General features: G+C 35.5%; 1 protein-coding gene across 1 annotated transcript; it reads right to left on the bottom strand.

Annotated features, from left to right (window-relative positions):
- Positions 1-24,141, bottom strand: dcaf13 (ddb1 and cul4 associated factor 13). The gene is made up of 11 exons (XM_056475698.1): positions 23,963-24,141; positions 23,685-23,884; positions 20,352-20,459; positions 19,106-19,195; positions 18,204-18,359; positions 16,453-16,530; positions 14,695-14,777; positions 14,451-14,615; positions 12,049-12,184; positions 4,611-4,774; positions 1-335 (listed from the first exon to the last, which is right to left on the bottom strand). The coding sequence occupies exons 1-11, from the start codon at positions 24,030-24,032 to the stop codon at positions 248-250; spliced, it is 1,338 nt and encodes a 445-aa protein (XP_056331673.1). The 5' UTR covers positions 24,033-24,141; the 3' UTR covers positions 1-247.
- Positions 24,142-24,147: the final 6 nt, after the last annotated feature.

Raw genomic sequence — 24,147 nt, 5'->3', positions numbered from 1 at the left:
TTCAGAGTTAAACTTTTTTTATTGTTCATAGTCTAACAACAGCAATTCTAGTACGGTGTCCATGTAAAAATTATTAGAAATGGGTGTTTAACAGAAAGCTGCAATATACCAAAAGTCTGTGTATATATGAAGATCCTAATCTTAGTATAAAAGTAAAAGAAGAGGGCAAAGGGTGGAATATTCTGGAGCGTGTCCCAGTGTGGAGAACAGAAACCCATCCACCGAAAGCACCTCTTTAATTGGTCTCTTACTCCACAACCTTCACCACATGTTTCTCCTTTTCTGTCAGCAGGGGAACAGATCCTGGCTTGCTGTGTTTGCGGACATTTTGTTCCCTAAAAACACACACACACACACACAGAAACACAAACAATCAGAATGCCAATCAAACTGAAACATGGATTCATTTCCTTTTCTTGCCAGCACAATGGAGACAAATGTCAGATTTAAAGACGGAGTGTGTCATTTTTCTTTTTCCAAATCCAAGATGTGTGTGTTAATGCTGTTTTGGTATGTAATGCAAAGGAGTTTATGCTCGAGGCATAAACTTTTCATTTTTGGTGAATTAATATTGGACCAAGCATTGTAGAAGTTCACCAAAAGACAGTTCACCCAAAAATGAGCATTTCCTCAGCAACTCGCACTCAAAAGGTTCTAAAAGTTTATGAATTTCTTTCCTCTATTGAACACAAAACAAGATATTTGCCCCATTTCAGAAAGAAGGTTAAGTAAAAACTCAGAGTATGTTAACTCTGAAACGAGAGAAACTCTCTGGGTTTTTAGGGTTTTAAAATAGCAGGTTTGTCAAACTCTAGAAAGCAGGGTAAGTCCAGCCTGTTTCTCCAAGAGACGTCAGTTACCGTGGTAACTTACTCTGTGAACCTAAGCTGGTCAGGAGAAGGTTTTATTCTCTAAACTCTTGTTTCTGTCAGTCTCCTCCCCCTTTTTAAAAGGCAAAGAGGTATTTCTCACCTTAGCCTTAGTCATTCATTGCCTACATTGCAGTCACACAAAGAACAAGGTTACGAGAATGGCTTGCCTTTTTAAAAAAATAAATTACAATAAGATTTAATACAATTACAATAAGATTTTTAAAAAAATTATAATTAGCTTAAAATCACTGACCCTTGACCGGGACATTTACTGTTATTAGATTAAAGCAGTGTTCATACACATTTTTACTACTATAATTCCACGACTTTTCTATGATTTTTCCAAGACTTTCAAGTAAATTTTTATGACCTAATGTTTCATGCAATGTCTACAAATGTGTGGTAAAAGAAAAAGGATGTATGTTCAACTTTATTATAGCATATCGTAAAACACGCAACAATCTATTTAGTTTCGATTTATATCTATGTAAAATTGATTTAGACAATGCTTACACGCACTAATAATATGAGAGTATGTGATTGGCCAAGGACAGAAAAAAGTAAATGACCTATATTCAAGTATACAGATATCCGTTTTCCATGATTTTTTCCAAAACTTTGTGGGTTTTTCCAAAACTTTTCCAGGCCTGGAAAATGCCACGTCAAAAATTCAAGACTTTTCCAAGTTTTCTATGACCGTATGAACCCTGATTATTACTCTTTCTAAAAACTATTTTTTATTTCTGCTTACATTCTAAAAGTCAAATCAACCTCTACCACTCGATCAATAATACAGGCAGACACACAAGTGCTCTTTTAAATCTATTGAAAACTCAATTTTAGAAATTGTATCTGAAACAAATTAACATGCAAAAGTGGGAACCTTAAATTAAACATTTCCACTAAACATTAGGTTAAGGTTATATGCATTCTTGTTTTGTCATATTTGTTGCAGAAACTATGCAGTAGCCTATTTTATGTAATTTAATGCAATTGCATCTGAAATAACTTCAAAATTACAGCCAATTCCCCACTTTTCAAGTGAAAATTCTATAAGCATCACACATTACATAACTTTTAAAAAAATATTTAAATAAAAAATTTTAAATGTAAACTTGCGCATTGACTTGAGCAGCAATGTTTTCCCGCTCTAACTGTCTCTGTTTCGCCGATGCAGGGGTGTTGCTTTTTTAAATATATGGTCATATTTGCTAAACTTTGCATGAGCACATCAAGTTCAGTTGGAGAAAAAAAAAATGCTGATCTCTTTTTTTTAGATGTTGCCATGGTGACTCATAATATCTGTGCATTGATAATGCCTTTTTATAGTTGCGGTGTGCGCGCTTAACTCTGAACTGATCTACTTAGACTTGATTGACTTAACTGTTCAGCTGTTCTGAAATTGAAAACTCTGAGTTTTTAATCTCTCTGTAAGTCAACTCAGAGCTCAAATTTAAACTCTGAGTTGGTTGAACTTCCTTACTGAAACAGACCCATTGTGAAGACTGTTAGAAAAATAGAATTAAACTTGCGCAAAACTGGAATATTGTATAACACAGGGGGGGGACCACACCCTGTCCTGAAGGACCGGTGTCCAGCAAAGTTTAGTTTAGTTTTACTTTACTTCCCAGCCCAATCAGAAGCACCTGGGCTAGCTAGCCAAGCTTTTACTAGGCTTTCTAAAAACATCCATGCAGGTGTATTGAGGCAAGTTGGAGCTAAAATCTGCAGAACACCGGCGCTCCAGGACTGAATTTGGACATGCCTGGCATAAAAGCAATGTGGGGGTTGAAAAGCCAATGTGGCCGTTTTTTTCTTATAAAATAAATTACTTGTGCCGTCGAAGACAAAGACAAAATGCAACGTGCAGTGGCTTTTGGGGGCTTGAAATGCTTTCAGTGAGCTCAGACGCTCAAGACAGTTCTGGAGGTAATAAAACTGAACTACTTTGATGACAGACTTTGGCTGAGGGATTTTAGATTGACCAAAACAACATTTCAGAAGTTGTAACAATGTAATTGGCATACTGGTTTGTCCATTAATGCGCATCACACCCATTTGTAGTTAAAATGATCTGTTAAAACAAAATCTTAATATTTTATGTAAATTTTTTGTATCGGATAAAAAGTTTACCTACTTCGTTTTACTGCCATTTTTAACAATTATGCGCACCTTGCCATTTCCATTAGGCATTTTTATGCAATATTTCAAAAACAAGTAGCTAAATGGAAACACAGCTATTAGCTACGTTTCCATCCACCTATTTTTATGCACATTTTGGATTTGTGCATAAAAAATGGTTGATGAAAATGCCAAGATGCACATAAATTTTAAATATGCGCATAACGGAGTAGGATAAAATTTTTAGTCAATAAGAAAAGATGTGCATAAACTACGATGGAAACACTTTTACCAAACAAATTTCAGTATGCGCATTAAAAAAAAAAGTCATGTGACTGTGTTATGTGATGATGTGATGATCATGTGATGATAAAAATGTGTGTGAACGCATAACTCAGCAGGCTGAGCACATTGTAAAACATCTGAAATGTTGATTTGGTCACTCTAAAATGCCTTTCTGTTTCAGTATTAGTGTTATTATAATATTAATTACCTCCAGAATCAAGAGCGCCTGTGCTCCACATCTGAAACCTTCAAACCCCATCGCGCATCCACGGCGTGTCAGGATTGCCTTCTGAGGCATCAAAGTCATTTATTAAAGGAAGATTCACGCAGCTACTCCTATAGCAAATTCCATTTTTACTGTTGATATTTGGCTCCAGTTAATCAGGAAGTGACAATTTTGTTCTCTTCGACTCATTGGATTAAAACGCTACTTTATACGCATGTCTTTTAGGCGATATTCCAGTTTTGCACATAAAGTTAAGTTCCATTTTTAGATGGAAACATAGCTACTGACATCCATAGTAGAAAAAAATAAATAACTATTATGGAAGTCAATGACTATATTTTTTTCAACGTTCTTCAGAATATATTGTTTTGAAAAGAAACTCAAATGTTTAGGCGGAACGGTCCCTTTAAGCTTGCTTGAAATGTTTACACAGTCGCAGGCTTTAAAAACACAAGCAAATGATGGTTATTCATCAAGTAAACTAGGGCTGCATGATATTGGAAAAATCTGACATTGCGATATTTATTTTTTTTTCTGTGATATATTTTGCGATATGAATACATTATTCACGAGGTGGCTTAAATAACTCTATTTAGTAAGAAAATCGTTCATTAGGATGGATTAGGGTGAATTTCTAAGGCTGTGAATCATGTATGATAAAAATGATAAACAAATTGTGACAAAAATAACTACAATAGCACACATACACTTTTCCAGAAAATTACCAGCAAAGGGATCAAGTGTCAACAGGCCCTTTTTAAAATACCGGTAAATTCATTCCGGCAATTTTCAGCAAAGAGAAGTTGAAACATTACTGGTAATTTGCCGGAATGAATTTACCGGTATTTTTAAAAAGGGCCCATTCACACTTGATCCCTTCGCTGGCTATTTTCCAGAAAAGTCTGTATATGTGCTAATTGTGTAGCCCTATTCAAAACAAAAGTCTGCAACCATGCCAACACGCAAACAGGAATCAGGGATATTATCAACTTGTGCAAAGCGTAGTGCTGACCCTGCTTCTACCCTTCTTTTACCCAAGGTTAAAAGCTGTATCCAGTAATGTAATAACTATAAAAACATGATAACATTTGCTAAAGGGAACTTACTTCCTGCGGCGCGCCTCCTTCATTTCCTTCAGCTCTCTCTTCTGCTTCAGGACGTCTCTGGGCAGGTGGCGATGTCGGGCGATGCGTCTCACCTGTGGATGGTGCTGGAATTTCTGTATCAGCTTTTTGTTGTAGTTTGCAGCAGTTTTTTCTCGGGCAGAAAGCTGTGAAGGAGACTTGTGTCAGTGATTGAAGTCTGCATATACAGTAGGGGAAATAAGCACATGTTTTTCTGGGAATAATTTTTATAAAAGAGCTGCTGACATCGAATTGAACAAGATGGCAAAAACCCAAACAACACAAACATAACAGTAAAATAGAACAAAAAAACTGAAACAAATAATTGTGTTTAATAACAATGGAATGACAAGTAGAAAGCACTGAACTACTGAAACGCATTTAATACTTTATATAAAAGGCTTTTTTGCTGATGGCTCTTAAAACGCCTCTCATATGGAGAATGAAGTCACATGAATTGCTCTCGTGTGATTTTTCCACAGACTACAACAGAGTGTAAAAATCTTGATGGTTCTGTGGGTCTCGTCTATCAAATGTAATCTTTATTTTCTATTCTCTATTGGATTCAGATCAGGTGATCGGCTGGGCCATTCTACAGCTTGATTTTCTTTCTCTAAAAACAACTGAGACCTTCCTCGGCTGTGTTTTGGATCATTGTCTTGCTGAAATGTCCACCTTGGTTTCCCCTTCATCATCCTGCTAATGTAGATGTTGTACTTTAGCAGCTGATATTCATTTACAATGAGGAAGGGCAGAGGGTTGCTGAAGAACTACTGAGAGATTTCAGCTGCTGTCTGGGCTTTTACTGTCTTTCTACACCTTTACTTTGTGTTCAATACTTTTTCACCCGTTTAATTGAATTTTATTACACATAACTTCATTTGTAAACTAATTACTTTTGTTTACCTAGCATATATGCGTTTCTTTGGTTGTTACCAACATCCAGGGAAAATTTCAGTCAACAGCACCTTTAGAAATGTTTTCTGAAAAAAATGGTGATGTGTTCAATACTTATTTCCCCCACTGTTTATTTAGAAAGTGCAACAATGCAAAATATTTAGCAGTCAGTTCAACCTGCTTTCAAACTGTATTACTGTAGTCATTCCTTAGCAGAACTTTGAGTAACACAAAGAAGAGGCACAAACATGCAAGATCTTGATAAGTGGATATTAATTTGGCAATGCACATAAAACAGCAGATTTGTCAGTAGGAGAAATGCAGCTACGTGTTTATCTCTTGATCATAAAATTTCTGCGGCTCCTGGGCTTCGGCACGTCTCACTCCGCACCCCTCTGAGAGCTTTTATTCTAATTAAAAGCAATGATTTTCTCAAATTCAATTTGTATAGGGCAATCTAATAGCTGCTGATGCCATCAGAGAGCTCCGGAGGAAAGTCGGAAAGGCCTGTTAACTCTTATTTACGAATTTCTTGACAGCATCACATGAGGGGGAAAAATGAACATGACTCTGCGATTTCTTTGGAGAGATCCCATAATAGAGCTGTTGCGTTTGTAGTCCTTAAAGTCAGAAGAGAATAAGCATTACAGACATAGGGCCTTATCATACACCCGGCGCAATGAGGCGCAAGTCGTGTTTCTGTGACGTGTTGCTATTTTCAGAACAGCGCAAAACAATTATTTTTCCCGTTTTCTACCATGTTGTTTAAATAGCAAATCCATTTGCGCCACTTTGTGGACTCGTGTGTGTTTCGGTCTAGATAGGAGGTGTGTTAAGGCGCATTGTTGGCGTGTTGCTATTTTGAGGAACTAAGATAGACTGCACAATAGACCAGCTGAGAGTAGTTCTAAAGTCCGGCACGGAGCGCGTCAGTTGAGCGCTTCGTTTACACACAGGATGCACAGCAATACGCAAATATCAATAAAGCAATAAAATATTACAAAAATAATTATTTTTCTAGATAAAAATGCCTTCATTCCTTCATCTCGGAGGGCTTTTTCAGTTTATATTCATGACAATTTGCTTGCATAATGTTATTATTAGTAGTATTTATTAAAAGCATATTTATATTTGTTTTATTAAAAACAAGCTTAGATTTGCCCACCTCTCAGGTTTTGGACCATATGGGGCATAGCATGTGTATTTGGATATAACTTTGGATATATATTTGGAAATAGTTTTGAAACAAATCTTAGCACTTAGCAAATGAAATTAATTATGTAGGCTGATGGATATCTGTGCATACAACACATTTTCTTATACACGAAAGAGTGAAAGTGAAAGGAGGCTCATTCTCGTGCTGCAGATGCTCTGTTAAACTGTTTTCTCGCTAGTGAATTGTTCAGTTTTTCCACTAACAAAGTCAGCCATGTAAATAGCAAATGTGCCATGGCGCAAAGCAACTGACTCTTAAAGGGAATGGGAGATGAGACTGACACACCGATAACTAATTAAGAGAATAAATTCAACCCTATAAGACCATGTGGCGTGGCGCAGAGTGGATTTTTCTGTCCTTAAAATAGCAAGGCCCAAAACCATTAAGGACGTGTTCGAATGCACTTTTGCTATTTTAGTCTTTGGACTTTGTACCTAGATCGTTAAAACAGAGCCCACAGTCTTAGAAATACACACGTTTTGAATTTTTAGTACATTAATTTGAGAAATATTCAAACATCGTCCTAGAAGATATATTAGATGCAAAACACAAATTTAAACTTGAATTTCAAAGGGCACCTATGATGAAAATCAACTTTTTTAAGCTGTTTGGAAAGAACTGTGTGTAGTTATAGTGTGTCCACAGTCATATTGGAGTAATAGAAACCCAACAAGTCTCTTTTTTTTATTTTCTGACATTAAAATAAGAACCAAATCCCAGTGATATTGAGGCCCATCGCAAAGTGACGTAGGAGTGCAGTTTTCCCAGTCAATGAAATTGATTGACAGGTGCCATGTCTCCATAATAACCTTGGTACACACGTCCACAGAACATTTTTTTGGCAAAGAAACTGGGATTAAAACATGTTACAACTCTCTGTGATCATCTGCACCACAATAATTATTTTTAAATGTTTAAAACATTTTTAAAACAATGGATATTTGTAATAAAGAGAGTAAAATTACAATGTAAATCTTAACCGCTATAATAACCACAGTCGCATGGTGTCAGTATACGCTAATATGTCTGTGTACCTCAAATGGTATTTGTATATGACCCATCGTTTCAGAAAGGCTTGAATAAACTCCATAACAAATACACTAAATTGCCTTGATTCATGACCTTATTTCAGCTTCATCCGTCTTTATCACTGACAGCTGTTTACCTGACGAAGCAGACACGCACATGGGAGTAGTGGACAGGGAGAAGCAGCTCATTTGGATTTAAAGCCACAGGCTACAAAAACAGCTACATTGTCATCAGACACCAAAATGGGCAGATTATTTATTATATATTAAATAATCTGATGGGTATTTTGAGCTTTTTGAAACTTTTTTTTGTTAAAATTTGCAGACACATTCTGGAAACACACCAAAGGCTTAACTTACATCTTGTAAAAGGGGTAAAATAGGTGCCTTTTAAATGCGTTTTGCTTCTTAAATTGTTAACAAGTCACAACATGCGAACTACATTCCCCATAATTTTCTAACAAAATATTGACTTTTCTTTAAAAAAAAATGTTTTTTAATTGGCTGTTAATGTTGCCTAAAATAATTTCAGCTAAATATGAAAATAAAACTAAACTAAAAAAAATTGTGATTAAAATGAACTCAATATTAATAAAAATAATAATGAATAATATTAAAAACCGTTTTTAAAATAACATTGAGCATGTTGATTTTCATATTATGGTAAGAATTTAGGGTGAAATTAATATAATTTTCATCATATAAACCTAATGTTACTAAAATAGGCTTAATTTGGCAAGATTTTACAATAAAACTTCATGTTAAAAATAGTTACTACATTAGTTAACAGAATGAAATAACGAATAACTACTATGGCATTTATAATCTTAGTTGACATTTTTACAAACACACAATAATTAATAATAGCCAATTACTGTAAAAATATATTGTGCATAGTTAGTTGTGAAGTCGGCAGACATTTTAATCTCAAGTGTATTAAAGTTAAACGTTTTACACAGAAAAAAACATTTGCCTGAAATGAAAACAATCTTTAAATTAAGTTTAATTCATTGAGAAAAAAAAAGAAAAAAAATTATATGGAAAATAGATAAAGAAGTTTAATGAGGGAGAAATGAAAAGCTAGATGGAAACAACTGACTTAAATGTGCTTATGTGGAATTATCTGATACTGTAACTGTAAAACTTTCAATTAAAAAATAGCCAACCTCAAAAACAGTGAATTTTCATATTAATATAGTTATATAACATATCACTTAATTATAAGACGACGGGGAAAAAAAAGAGCCTTCGGCCTGGTCTGAAGAGCTTCTGAAGACAGCAGAAGACTCTTGATTCAGCATCTGCTCCTTTAATTAAATACTCTCATGTGCCTGATAGTTTAATGTCTTCATTATTTTTCTCCATTTTAAGTGATTGGCTGATTCAAACTGCTGATAACTGCATTGAGTGTCCGATCTATTTAAGTGAATAGCATCTGAATAAATCTCTCCCTTAAAGTCCAGCGGAAGCCAAAAACTTGCCAGTGCTGGACCGCGAGAGGGATTCAGATGGACTAGAGCTGGAAGATGAAACTACCATTGACCTGGAGTGCAACCAACCTCTGCCTCAGCAGAACAAAAGCTGTGCTTCCACCTGTATTTATGTGGGAAGTTTACTTTAACTGGCAAATTTTGACAGTTTTATAACAATTATTTCATTTAAACACTTCAATTCATTTCATCTATTCACTGCAAAAATGCTTTACTTAAGAGTTTGTCTTGTTTCTAATCTACGCAATTCTGAGTGTTCCTCACACAGGTGAGCGCAGTGTTGCCAACTTAGACTTTTAAGACCCCCTTAGCGACAAATTTTCAAAAAAGCGACTGGCGACAAATCTATTGACTTTTTTTGGTGTTACTGGAGATTTTTATAGACCCTCATGTGTACATACTGTACCTTTCCTACTCTTTTCAACGAGCTGCGAGTGATGGCTTCAGAGATTACCGCAAATTCACTACACGTCTACATTGATTAAATGCATTCAAACAGCAATAAAATGTAATTAAATTGACATGCATACATAAAGCGTAGTGCAAATATAAACACCCCTTTAATAGCCATAGGCTATTAAACAAACAGAAATGGTTAGGCATGATGATGTCAGTAATATGCAAATTGACGTGTGACGCAATCTAGCGACTTTTCGGATAGAGCTTAGCGCCTTTTCATTGAAAATAGTGGGCAACACTAGGTGAGTGGGCTTGACAACCCACCTGTAGAAAACACACTCTTTCATCTCTGACACTTTAACTGACACTTGCACCAGACACTTTCTTTTAATCTCTACAAATCTTAAAAAAAAAAAAAAAAAAAAACACTGTTTACGAAGTGAGCTTGACAGAGGTGAGTGGTCTTGACCAACCACCTGTAGAAAACACTTGCCAACGCTGAGCCGCTAGAGGGTTTCAGATGGACTAGAGCCAGGAGATAAAACTACCACCGACCTGGAGTGCAACCAACTTCTGCCTCAGCAGAACAAAAGCTGTGCTTCCACCTGTATTTATGTGGGAAGTTTACTTTAACTGGCCAATTTTGACAGTTTTATAACAATTATTTCATTTAAACACTTCATTTCATCTATTCACTGCCAAAATGCTTTACTTAAGAGTTTTTGTCTTGTTTCTAATCTACGCAATTCTGAGTGTTCCTCACACAGATGAGTGGGCTTGACAAAACACCTGTAGAAAACACACTCTTTCATCTCTCTGACACTTTAACCAACACTTGCACCAGTTTTGCACAGTTATGTACTGCCTATTATTGTTGAATCGCTGAATGCCTCCTAAATTGTAAGTTACTGTGGACAAAAGCGTCTGCTAAAGGCAATGCAAATGTAGTTTAAATATCTACACATTCTTAAAATCAAGAACTTTCTAGAGGAGTAAAAAAATACTGCTTTGTTTTCAGAAATAAGTCTTTCCTTTTTGTGAGTTGATCTTTTTGCACACCCCACTGGCACATTATTTTTCTAACTGACTTTTTCTTCCTCTTTTAATAAATGTGTGTGTGTAAAGGTTATTGCACACTGAATCCAAAATTTTCATCTGTAATTTTTGCAAGTTAAAAAATAAATTCGACCTTACGTTGCGTCAATCATATTGACACACTGCCTCTAAATCTTTCATCCGTCATAATAAAATCTGAATCAGGTTAGATTTTTTTCAATTTTCTGCATCCAAAAAGACATCCTGAAGTAAACTTTGAAATGGTCAGGATAACATCACATCTCTTTGATAAGGAGGTGGAACTCTCCTTTTTCTCTCCTCAATCTAAGGATGGTATGGACCCAATATTTTTGTTATTGTTAAGCAGGAAGACAACAAAACCATCTGCACTACTCAAAGACTCAATTTTATATTGCTTTGCTAAATATTTTGCAATGGATTAGTTCATATGCATTGGACTCTGTGCAAAGTTAGTGTGTCAGGCTATTTTTTGGATTTGAATATAAAAAGTCTTGACTGTCCAATTCTACATCAAGCTTCTACATTGTGGAGACCTTGAAACTGAGCATCGATAGATTTGCTCTTCAGTGTTTGGACTTTTAGCAGTGAAATTTAAACTATACTGAACTCAAACTGGACTGACACGTTTTCAATTTACTAGAAATTTTATGTTAAGCTGCTTTGACACAATCGATTGTTGTTTACACAATCATAATATTACACCAGAAGGCAAACTAACTCTGTACAAGCAAGGTGTATCTAATGAAGTAGGCAGCGTGTATGTGTGTGCGTGTGTGTTGTATGTATACGGTATAATTTTGCAAGCAACATTCAATATCAAATATCATTAAAACAATGAAAAATATTTCAGCCAAACCCATCCAGCCCTAGTAAACTGTAATCAGCTTTTTTTTTTTTTGACAGAGCCTTTCTTATCCTTATATGACCTATAAAAGTTTCTCAATCTTTAAATGAACATCTATGGGCATGTCCAGATTTCCTTGTAAGCAAACTTCACTTTATGAAATAGGTGTAGGCACTTTGGGGCACTCCATTACAAGAGTTGCTTTGACAAGAGACATAAAACTCCAGAGCTTTTTTCCCCCCTTGGCTTGTTTTCAGACCATGGCAACACTGCCATAGAAATGCTTAATGAAAGTGATTTGTGATTGTAATTCATTTTAAGTGCTTGGTGGGGTGACCACGGGGCCAAATGCAACCCATATTAACCACCCGAGTGCATTAGCAACAAGTTAACACACTTGAAAAGCTGATCAATTAGGTACGGAAGCTGGAGTTTAAAATCCATCAGTAAAATGTGATCTTGTGCTCACCACTCCGAGCTTCTCCGAGGCGTTGGCCTTCCACAGTCGAATGTTCATCTCGTCTGAGCCGCTCATGATGAATTTGCTGTCAGCCGACCATTTCACACAGATGACGTGCTGCATACGTTTGGTGTGGTACACCTCCCTGAGGATTGAGTGAAATTACATTCAAAGCAAAAAAATTGTTCTATATATACACTTTTCACTTATGCATATTTTTAAAGTAAATGTTTTTTCAGAAATGTAAAATATAAAGTAAAAAATTGCAGAATCATTTGATAGCATTAAACCTTTAGCATTTTTGAGGAACACACAGTTTAGCCCCAAAACACAAATTAATTTACTTAAAATATAATGCATATTTAGTACAATCATCTTATCTATTATATTTTAAGTACGGGTCAAAATAAATATGTGTAATAAATATTCATTCATTCATTCATTCATTCATTCATTCATATATATATATATATATATATATATATGTGTGTATATATTCATGAAAAAATTGTTACAGTGAAAGACAAGATATCATTTACCATTATTTACCTAAGTGTTTTGACAATTTACATAAAACAAACTTGCCTTTAATATACTTTATATATATTGGAATACACTACCTGACAAAAGTCTTGTCGCCTATCCAAGTTTTATGAACAACAAATAATAACTTGAATTCTAGTTGATTATTTGGTATCAGAAGTGGCTTATATGAAAGGCAAAGGAGGAGCGCGGCGTGTCTTTGCCGGTGTGGGTGTCGAGGTGAGTTTAAATCAAGTCAACTTTAGGGTAATGAGCTATGATACGGTTCGGCGGCAAGCAATCAGAATGTAGAAGTCCACCGCTTGAGGAGTCCAGAAAACTTTGGTTCCAACCACAGTTGCTCCCCAGGGTTTGATTAATGCGGTCGCTGGATTTCCAATTATTTACGATGTTTTCTTACAGGGACATACATTAAAAAAAAGTTACTGGTGAGTTACTGACGTGCATTGATGATAATAATTGTGGAACAAACATCTCTACTTGCCATACACTTTTATACACATATAAACTTATTTAACAACACACTTTATATGCCAATTTGCACATAACAGCTGCACGTATAACGTTGTGTATAGTAATATACCTGTACATACACTTGTCAATTTGTATATTTGCATTCACTACTTCTGTTTTTAAAAATATATTTATTATCTGTTTTTTGTCCCGTCTCTGTAATGCTGTTGCACTGTAGAAGCTCTGTCACCAAAACAAATTCCTCGTATGTGTGAACATACCTGGCAATAAAGCTCTTTCTGATTCTGATTAATGTTATATATATTTTATTTTTCTTTAAAAAAGCAGGAATCTTATGCGACAACACAAAACAGTTTTGCTGCTTCAGAATATTTCAGACATTTGGACACATTGGATAATTAAATGGAGCAAAGCCACACCACATGCAACTTGATCTCCCATTGTTAAATGAATTTGATAATAACTGTGCAACATTTTCACGCTAGAAAGCATGTTTTATACGGGAAGGTAACTGATATGATATGCTGCAATGGCTCCTTTAAAAACGAGATCGAAGTAGCGAATTTTGACACTTTCGCCACCTGAGCTGAAGACAGACAGCGTTGTTGCCAGGGCAGCCAGAGCGACCTTTGAAACTCTCACCCTATCCTGCTATTTTTTTGCCCTCTCCTGTGGTTTGTAATGTAATGGGCAGCACAAATATCTTGATACCTCAGGCTGTTGATGTTTCCATCCACTCTGCAGATCTCTCACACACCCCCATACTGAATGTAACCCCAAACCATGATTTTTCCCTTGACTGATTTCGATAAGAATCTTGGGTCCATGCGGGTTTCATTAGGTGTTCTACAGCCTTTGTAATGAACGGGATGCAGTTCAACAGATGATTCATCGAAGCGAAAAAAAAAAAAAAAAAGACCTTCTACCCCTTTTCTAAATGATCAACTAGAAGTTAAGTTATTATTTGTTGCATATACAACCGGGATCGACCACAAGACTTTTGTCAAGTAGTGTATATTATCCCAAAATCAAAACCACCCCAATATTATTACAACAGTATGTTGCTATGAAATTTTATATTCTTATTCATTAATATATACATCAAAAATAAACTTCAGGCTATAAAAAAAGAGTAAAATGTGGCCTCTCTAATTAAAAAAAGCATTCAAATCTACAAAAATCTAATGCTCTTATTGTAATAAGTGACTGATACAGTATAAACCTCATGAACAGTAGACTCAATAAGAAGTTAAAGAAAAATAATAACACACCAAACCAGCCTTTAAGTCCTAGAAGCAAAAATGGACCAGGATTGAGAAACGCTGGATTAGACATCCATTACATTCCTTTTAAACACAAAAACGCTTGCTGGGGTCTTTCTGCAGCACACTCACCTGCTGTGACCTTTGTCTTTGGGAAAGATGCGGACGGTTTTGTCAAAGCTGGCAGATACAAACTCTCTCCCTGTAGGTGAATAATCCACATCCAGCACAGCGGATACATGATCCATGTGCACAGTGACAGGAACATCCAGATTCCTTAGGTCATATGTATAAAGGCTGTGCAAGAAACACAAAAAGGAAATTTTATTTATTTACTCTCATTTTCATGTAAAGGCATAGGTTAAAATGTACTCACTTGTAGTCTTCATTTGCGCAGGTAAAATAATATGCTTCCATTGGGTTCCAGCAAAGCGTATTGCTTCTTAACTGCATTATAACCTGAAACACAGTTCAATTCATTTATAGTGTGCACTGGTGCTTGTCCACCTTTTTCAACAATGCTGGTTCTTAAAATCTTTCCTTATTTGTTTTTCCCATAGGGATATTTAAAAAAACAACTGATTTGAAGAAAACAGGGATTCTGCACGTTTCACCAAGTCAAATTTAAGACATTGAGACCTTTTTAAGAGCATTATAAATTAAATACCAAGATAAGGATTTTTTTTCTAATAGCCTGGTTGGGACAGTGGTAAAGATTGTTTACTTACCTCATCAAAAGTTCAAATTTGTCATTTTTTAGTCACATATTTTAAATAATGTGTCAAAACAAGCAGACCATAGTTGTATACATACATTTTCAACATAACCTTTCTTTATAAAAAAAATAAAAATTTACAAGCTCTCAAATATGTCATAAACTAAATGTATTCACAAGTCTGTCCAGGTCAGTGTCCTAGATGGGTGTTGGCCTAACTGGATAGCTTTCCATGGATATAGGAGGATTAAGACCTTGTTTAAAATGAGTTAAGACCTAAAAGACAATAATTCATAGTGTAATATTTCTGTTTTGATATTTAAAATATTTTAAAACTTTAAGACCTGGCGGACCCCCTAAGTAAAGTTGTACATAAAAACAAACAAAATGAAAACAGTAGAAGACTAATGTATGCCACAACATTTATCAGGTAAATCAATCCCATGAGCCTTGTGAATGTCACAATCAAACTACAAATAAACTATTCGTTTAAATTATTTATTATATTAACAAAAACAATGTAGTTCAAGTCTGCTTAAAAATAGGCATATACAGTGAAAGTTAGAATTATTAGCCCCCCTGAATTATTAGCCCCCTGGTTATTTTTTTTCCCCCAATTTGGAGAGAAGATTTTTCCAACACATTTCTAACCATAATAGTTTTAATAACTCATTTCTAATAACTGATTTATTTTATATTTGCCATGATGAGAGTAAATAATATTTGACTAGATATTTTTAAAGACACTTCTATCCAGCTTAAAGTGACATTTAAAGCCTTAACTAGGCAAGTTATTGTATAAGGATGGTTTGTTCTGTAGACTATCAGAAAAAAAACTTTAGCTTAAAGGGGCTAATAATTTTGACCTTAAAATGGTTTTAAAAAATTAAAAACTGCTTTTATTACTCACCGAAATAAAACAAACAAGACTTTCTCCAGAAGGAAAAATATTATCAGACATACTGTGAAAATTTCCTTGCTCTTGTAAACATCATTTGGGAAATATTTAAAAAAAAGGAGAAAAAAAATTCAAAGGGGGCTAATAGTTCTGACTTCAACTGTATAAACGTATTTTGAGAACACTGGAAGACTGGCTTGAAAAGAGCTCAAGATCTCTTCTAAAGCAATTTGCTTCAAAATCAGTTTTTGTTTTTCAAAAAAAAAATTCTAAATAGCATCATGGGTAAGCTTGTTTTACTCCACTAATCTGACTATTAAACAGCTGTTTACAAAGTTTTCCTAAATTTATCAAAACGTTTTTTTTATTAACAACATCAGACCTTACCAACTGGTTTATTTCCCTTTAGAAAAAATAATCATTTTTTTACTTCCACAACCTCTATTGTCATAGATGGCACCATTCAGCCATGATGTGGTTGAAAGATAGAAATATGGGTGTAAACGAAAAATATTCCTGACCTTTCTGAGTGGTGCAGATTCTCTGGTGTCATACAATACTATACTTCTGTCTGATGCACAGCTGGCGAGAAGTTCAGTCTGCAAAGGACAACAGGACAATTTGCATGTGAAATAAAATCTATTATTCACATAAGCCACTTAGATAGTAAAAAACAAACTCTTGCACTTGAAATAACGCAATGCTTAAAGGGATAGTTCACCCAAAAATGAAAATTCCGACATCATAATTGTCACTCATCCTTTACTTGTTCCAATCTTGAGTTGTTCTTCTGATGCACAAAAAGGAAGACATATTGAAGAATCATGGAAAGCGGTAGCCATTGACTTAGTATTTACCATAGTATTGTTTTTCCACATATGGATGTCAATGTCAACCAGTTTCCAAGATTTTTTAAATTTTGAGGATGAGTAAATTCTGAATGAATTTTTTTTTTTTTTTTGATGAACTACAGCTTTAAGGACAACACTGTTTTATGACAGAGGAATGGCAGTCATCACTGGCTTTAACTGATTTAACCAATTTCAAATCTACTATTAACTAATACATATTATTAAAGGCAAAGTTCACCCAAAAATGAAAATCCGGTCATCATATACTCCCTCTAATCTTCTGCACAAAAAAAAAGATATTTTGAAGAATGTTGTATATATCATATATTTTATTTAATAGTATGTAAACTAGATAAGATTTTTTGAAGAATGTTGCAAACTGGTAATCAATATGTATTTCCTAATATGACATGGATGCTAATGGCTACCGGTTACCAACATTCTTTAATATATGTATTTTTTTTAAAACAGAAACTCATAACAGTTTAGAAACAATTGTGGGAGAGTAAATGGTTAGTAATACAGTAGTCCCTTGCTATAAAGTGGTTCATCTTTTGCGGCCTCGCAGATTTTTTTTTGTGGAAGTTGACATGCTTATATGATATACCGCGCATTGTGTTCTGCGTCCTGATTGATATCCATTGTCAATCAATCTCCCCTGTGTTTCCTGTACAGTACAGAATGCGTTCAGCTTGCCAAATGAACAAAGCTTTATCGCTAGAAGTCTTGAGTTACAACAAAGACTCAAATAAGGGTTGTAACTGTCTGCAGCAAGACCATCGTAAAGGGGATCATCCAAATGATGGGCAGTGCCGCAGGTCAGCAGCTGTCTGCAGTGCCCAGCTATGACTCAGGACACTGTTCACATTTCTGCCGCACCACAGAGCTCCATCTGAATAATTTCATTTTAAACAACACGCAAATGTGCGCATCCGGTGTGTGTTACTTCCAACTGTCAAGTGCTCCAAGCATCTGGTGTGCGACCCCTTTAAGGATGGAGTCTGCTTTAGTCTTGTGGATGAGTGACTGCAGGAAAAAAACATTACACTTGATGCCAACATTATCCACACAAAAGCTATAAAGCTTTATGAACCTTCTGCTGACAGCGATGAATAATTGCGCCTGACAACAGGTTTTGGTCTTTGGTTTCATTCTGTAATAACTGACTTATTTTTCTAAGTAGTTTAAATTTTGAGAGTGTTTAAACAAGAGATAAAAGTGTGAAAATGTTAAGGCCTGTCTTGAGAAAAGTGTATAAAGTGTGTAGTGAGGGGTTTTACAGTCTAAAAACATCTATAATATCTTTTTTTTTTTTTTTAAATAAAGCTGACTACTTTGACTGTTGTGGGTTATTTTTAGAACGAATAACAAGGGACCACTCTATAGAACAACCCCTTTACGTAACCGAATTCGTTAGTGACCTCCACAGGGTTGTAGCGGACGCTGCTGAAGCTGTCCACACCCCAGCTGAAGGAGAGGACGGGGCTGCTTCTCTGTTCATCCCAGATATCCACCGTCTGCCCGCAGGTAACGAACGTGCCCTCCCTTTGGTGGTGGTCAATGCCAGTAAACACTGCCTGCAAGACATATCAGGCCTGTTAGATGCTCAAACCATGAGCTGAGATCCTGCAAAATTAGTGCATTGCAATAAACATGACCAGGCACAATTTCTTTTGTTTCCATGATCATATTTTTTGTCAATATTAATTTATTAACATTTGTTGTAAAATGCATCCTATTTAATTGTACATATAAGCCTTACATTAATTTAATTTATGTACACAATCAACTAAAACATTAGTTTTGTATAATACAAAACTAATTTAATATACTTAATGCATATATAATCTACATATCAGTAACTTCTGTAATCTATATTCTATTCCTTAATATTAAAAACATTGTATATAAATGTATAATGCATAAGTGCTTTTTTGCAGCTTAATATTTGACAGTAATAAAAAAAACAATACTTTTGAGCAAAGACATTAGTTTGAACAAAAGTGCCATTAAAAGTATTCATAAATGTTGCAAATGTTTACAATTCCAAACTAATTATATTACAATAGAAACCTGAAAAAAAGTATAACAATTTACACACGCACACACGCGCACACACGCGCACGCACGCGCACGCACACGCACGCACACGCACCAACGCACACACGCACGCACGCACGCACGCACGCACACAAAATAGAAAATTATTTGTAGTGTAAATTACTTTTGAGCGACAAATCAGCATATTAGAAGGATTTCAGAAGAATCATGTGACATTGAACACTCAATTTTTTAATACACCAAGATATAAACAAAGATTTACCTTTCCCAGAATGGTGTTAATTGGTTCCTCCCGAACTCCATATCCTGGTGCCTCCATGTTCCACTGTTTAATAGTTTTATCATCTCCTACCTGTTGAATGACATCAAGATTCACACAAACAGCACGATCACTTATGAAGTGATTGACCTTCATCTATATATTAAAGGTGCTGGGTGTAAGTTTTTGACTCTTCTAAAGCATAAAAATAGCATCATATGTTTGCAGATAGTTAAGAAACATGTTTAAGTGAACATTCTTGTTTATCTGGAAAACAATGCTGACGTCAGATATTCTGCTTTGAAAATGCGTTTTCCGTGCCGTAACGGCGGTCTTTGCTTTGGTCTTTTAACCAGCCAAATGCCAGTTTAGCCAATTATATTTCAGCACCCCAGGTTGCCTTGGTGGAAAACAGCATATTTCATTCATTCATTCATTCAGAAAGACTCTGAAAGCATGCGTCCACGACCAAAATGCAACCTCCGGTAGACAGCAGCAGACTCCGAAATGAGATGCAAATTCAGAGTTCCACATGAGGTTATTAATTAGCAAATGATATATTACGAGCGTAAACATTAGGTGAGCAGGTTACATTATAACCGCGTGTCCTAACACACTACGTGATGAGATCCGCAGTGATGAGCATTTTTGAGCAATTTTGCACCAAACGAAACACGACAGAAATGTAAATACAGCCATTCAGAAGCACAGAATATGCACTCACTCATGAAATGGTAAGGTTTATAATCTAATTAATACATATTGACCCTTTTTAACATTATTAAATGTACATGCTGAATCACGTGTTTAGTTCTAAAGTTCAATTTCAAACTATTTATTTTATTTTCAAGATCTGAGGTGATTTTCAACTATCTGCTGCTGCTTTCAGTATATGGCAATAAATGTCATGTAAAATGGCATTCAAACTACAATATTAGTATTTAACACTGAATAAAGCACATGAGGTGTCCCTGAGATGATCATTGTCATAGTTTTCTGTTCGCCTGTAAGAAATAGAAGCCGTTTCTAATATATCAAGTTGAGATGTTGGTTAGGACAAAAACTCCTTTTAATGTGGAAAATATTCCTTCTATAGGGCACCGTTGCTTTTATTAAGAACATGATTTAAATCACTCGCTCCTGTCCTCAATCTGCCGTTTGTTTTGATCCAAAAGTGCAATACCTAGTTCAATCACTGGATGTCAAACTTACATACTGCACCTTTAAGAAACAAGCTGTATTAAAATACCGTGAAAAACGAGGTGCCACAGAAGCGGGAGCAGATTCCTCGCACAAATCCTTCATGAGCCTGAACAGTCCTCGTACACTCCCGCTTGGGAAGATACCACACTTTCACCTATAACAACAAAACAAATACACATCATCCCTATATGATTAAATAAATTTAAACCTAATATCTATAATCTGTTTTAAATGCAATAATCATGTTAATTTATATAGCGAATTTCACAATAATTATGGTTTCAAAGCAGCTTTACAAAAGGTGCACATTACTGCATTACAATGAAATTCAGAAAGGATAAGGTTATTAGTTACCATAACTTCATTAGTTTTTAATAACCTTAACTAATCAACAACTAATAGCTTTTAACAGTTAAAGTTATAATATATAAACAAAGTTAACCTGCAGTTACACAGCATATAGGTGATGTCCAGGTGTACAAGTTTAATTAAGTGTATTTATGTATATCTCGCATATTTTTATTTAATGCCATGTCAGCAATAATGTCTATTTTAACGCCAACAAAAACATTTCATTCAAAAATATACCATTAAAAACCAAACAAAGGAATATATAATAAATGATATTCTTTTCAATTGTCTATTCATCAAAAAAAGTAAAGATGCATAAAACTTAATATAAAAAAAATTTAAAAGCATTTCAAATAATTAAAAATGATTAACATCAGTAATAACTGATCATGTCCAACCACCAAATCAGTATATTATAATAATTTCTGAAGGATCTTGTAACAATAAAAGCTAGAATATTACTGCTGAAATCCTTTGAAGAGGACTTTAAAACAAAATATATATAATATATTTTTAGCAAAGCATACACATGGCGGTATGATACATGAATGTGCCCCACGCAGGTTTTTGCATCTCGTTTATATACACTATGAACAGCAGCTATGCTAATTGTTCTCTTTGTTCTCTATTTCCACCTGGGGATACTCATAGCATGGCCCTCAGACTATGCAGTGCCACTGATTCAATCCAAGACCAGCGACGAGATGATCCCAAGGTTTCCATAATCCTGGACCAGGCCGTATCCTGAGCAGCTGCTGTGGTGGTCATGGAGGAGTGGGGAGCATGAGACTGATTCCTGTGATGCTCCAGGGACAGACGAGTCTACACTGAGGTCCAGCATTCTCCAGCCTCCGGCGCCTAGACTGCAGCTCTGCACAAGTCGTTTGGCCATATAAAAAATGGTCATGCCCAACTGAGCCTGGTTTCCCTCAAGGTTTTTTTAATTCTTCACTTTTGCCAATTGTTTTTTCCTCACTGCTGTCGCCACTGGCTTGCATGGTTCGGGATCTGTAGAGCTGCGCATCAATGGATTTGCAGTGTTTGGACTCTCAGTAGTGATTATTAAACCACACTGAACTGAGCTAAACTGAACTAAACTGTTTCAATTTACTATGATCTTCTATGTGAAGCTGCTTTGACACAATCTACATTGTAAAAGCGCTATACAAATAAAGGTGAATTGAATTTATTTAAAATACAAAAAGACTTGTTTTACATCCTGAATCTTAGATAGGCAGGCTTTCTGACACACTGAACAAAACAGGTGTTTTTTTGTGTAATTTTGAACTTCATATTCTTTTAAAGGGACATCAGTAATCAAATTATTTGCCTAAATATGAATAAGACAATAATATGATTAAGGTGTTTACATGAGTTTTTTTTTTTTTTATGAATGTTTCTTTCATGATCCCGTTTTTACATGCTATAGCACATAATATAATTAAGGTCATTGCATCACCACGCTATCCACATTTCCTCTGGAGTTTCATGTAATTTTTGGTGTTTAAGTCTTAATTTATCAACTTTAACTGCAGTTTGGCACTTTCTCTTTCATTCCGGGACGTTTTATTCATGCCCCCCGCCCCATGACAAACAAGAAATTGGATGCGAGGAACAGCTGGAAGAGTGTAGTTTCATGGAATTTGATACCACATGCCATATGGGGGAAAGAAAAACCTCTGTATTTATCGGTAGATGCAGAGACTTGGTAGGTACACAACAGCCGTGTGTGTATAGACTATCCTGTCACAAAATGCGGCGAAAATCATACGCTTTGAAAATCCTACACAACGGTAATAGTTTGATTGATGTGTTTACATGTTTACATTCGGAGAGCAGCATTTACAGCAGATCTTTCAGTCCGTAATGTTGTAGTGATGTTAATGTACTGTAAACTTGGTGACTAAATCATTTTGACTAAGGTATGTCTTTAAAAACTGAAAGAGTACTGCTGACGATACGAACTAACTTTGCCATGTGGAGAAACATAAATAACGAACATTGATTACACACTTACCGAATCCGTAAAGACAGGACGATCAACATGAACTGGAACCGCATCTTTTTTTTTTTAAAGAAGATGAGCGGCAAATCCAGATACGAAAAGCTCTCAGGTAAAAATGTTCCTTACAAACATATTTTTGTCACATGTTAGCAGACCACTGTAATTCCCACGTGGATCCACATGCCAGCTGTGCTCTCATAGTGGGGAAATGGAAACAAAACCTTCGTTGGGGCACATTGATAAATGCAACATGTCACCGAACAATTATTCTTCTACTTGTTTTAATTACAGTTGGCAACACGTGGCGTCTCTCTGAACACTGTAACAGGTAAAAACAGTCTTTGAAGCTGTATCATGCATATTAATAAAGTTGCACCTAATTCACAATAGAGCACGCTGATTGGTTCGAACCAAGTCTCTCTCATGAATTAATGATAAAAACTCAAATACGTCACATTGTACCGGCCAGTACAGACATCCAGTCTCCTTGCAATTAACTCATTGTAGTGACATAGCTTCAAAATTTGTTTTCCAACCGAATTTGCCCGAAATAACACAAAAACATCAAATTTTCACCTTTTTTGTGAAATATGTGTGTACTAATAGTGTTTTTAGCAGTGTGGGACACATATATGACTGTCAACATTTTTCAAATTTGTGTTTTGGTGTTTCGTGACCCTTTAAATTGTCTATCCGTCATAGAAACCAGAAATAAAATTGCAAATTGCAGTAAAAATGGTTTTAAACATTTAGAAACAACAACCATTAACAACTAGTCACCCAAAAAATAACTGATAATCTGTGAGCACCAAATCAGGATATTAAACACAAAATTCAAATAAAAGCTCAAATAAATCACATCATTATGTGTACTAATGCGCACTTGCCTTGGTGTTTACTGTATATTAGGTGTACATGCAGTTCAAGTATGGTGATTGTAAACAAACAAATCAATTAAAGAGCATAATACAGCTCCTGAAATACACAAATAACATGGTAAAAGCTTCAAAGTAACGTTATTACCTCCCCATCGCAGGCACCAGATATGACTGTGGAAAGGCTTTTGGCGTGTTTGGTAATGCAGCTGATGCCATCTCTGTGCCCATCGAGTGAGGCCACAAACGGTTTGGCAAACACCCTCTCAAGTTTGGTGGCATTCAGGGCTCTGGTATATTCCCTGGGCACCTCAAATGGATGCAGGGTCGGGTCATAGTTCCTGGGTACTACATAGGGAATATACTGCAGTTAATGTACATCTTAACTGTAGACCACATTCATAGGGTCGATGCATGTTTACATACCTCGCTGTATATCTCTGGTTGTCTCTCGAACATAATCGTCCGGGTTTCTGCAAAGCACTTTGACTTTCATTCCAGCGCGTTATACACAACATAAACCCTTTGTACAATCTTGTTTAGATATATGTGTTGCCTTTGGTGAAAGGTAGGACCATGTGTTTGTATGACGAACCGCGCACTAAATTGAC

This window comes from Danio aesculapii, chromosome 16, assembly GCF_903798145.1.
Source record: "Danio aesculapii chromosome 16, fDanAes4.1, whole genome shotgun sequence".
Classification (NCBI taxonomy): domain Eukaryota; kingdom Metazoa; phylum Chordata; class Actinopteri; order Cypriniformes; family Danionidae; genus Danio; species Danio aesculapii.
Note: the sequence above shows the minus strand (reverse complement) of the source record. Positions and strands in the feature narration are given on the sequence as shown.

Bases quoted from the DNA above. Each gene is read 5' to 3' on its own strand.
- dcaf13 (XM_056475698.1), bottom strand. From the start codon at position 24,032: ATGAAAGTCAAAGTGCTTTGCAGAAACCCGGACGATTATGTTCGAGAG. The intron at 4,775-12,048 runs GTGAGCACAAGA...TCTCCTTCACAG, and splicing joins CCTCGGAGAAGCTCGGAGTG to CTTTCTGCCCGAGAAAAAAC. The intron at 336-4,610 runs GTAAGTTCCCTT...GTGTGTTTTTAG, and splicing joins AAGGAGGCGCGCCGCAGGAA to GGAACAAAATGTCCGCAAAC.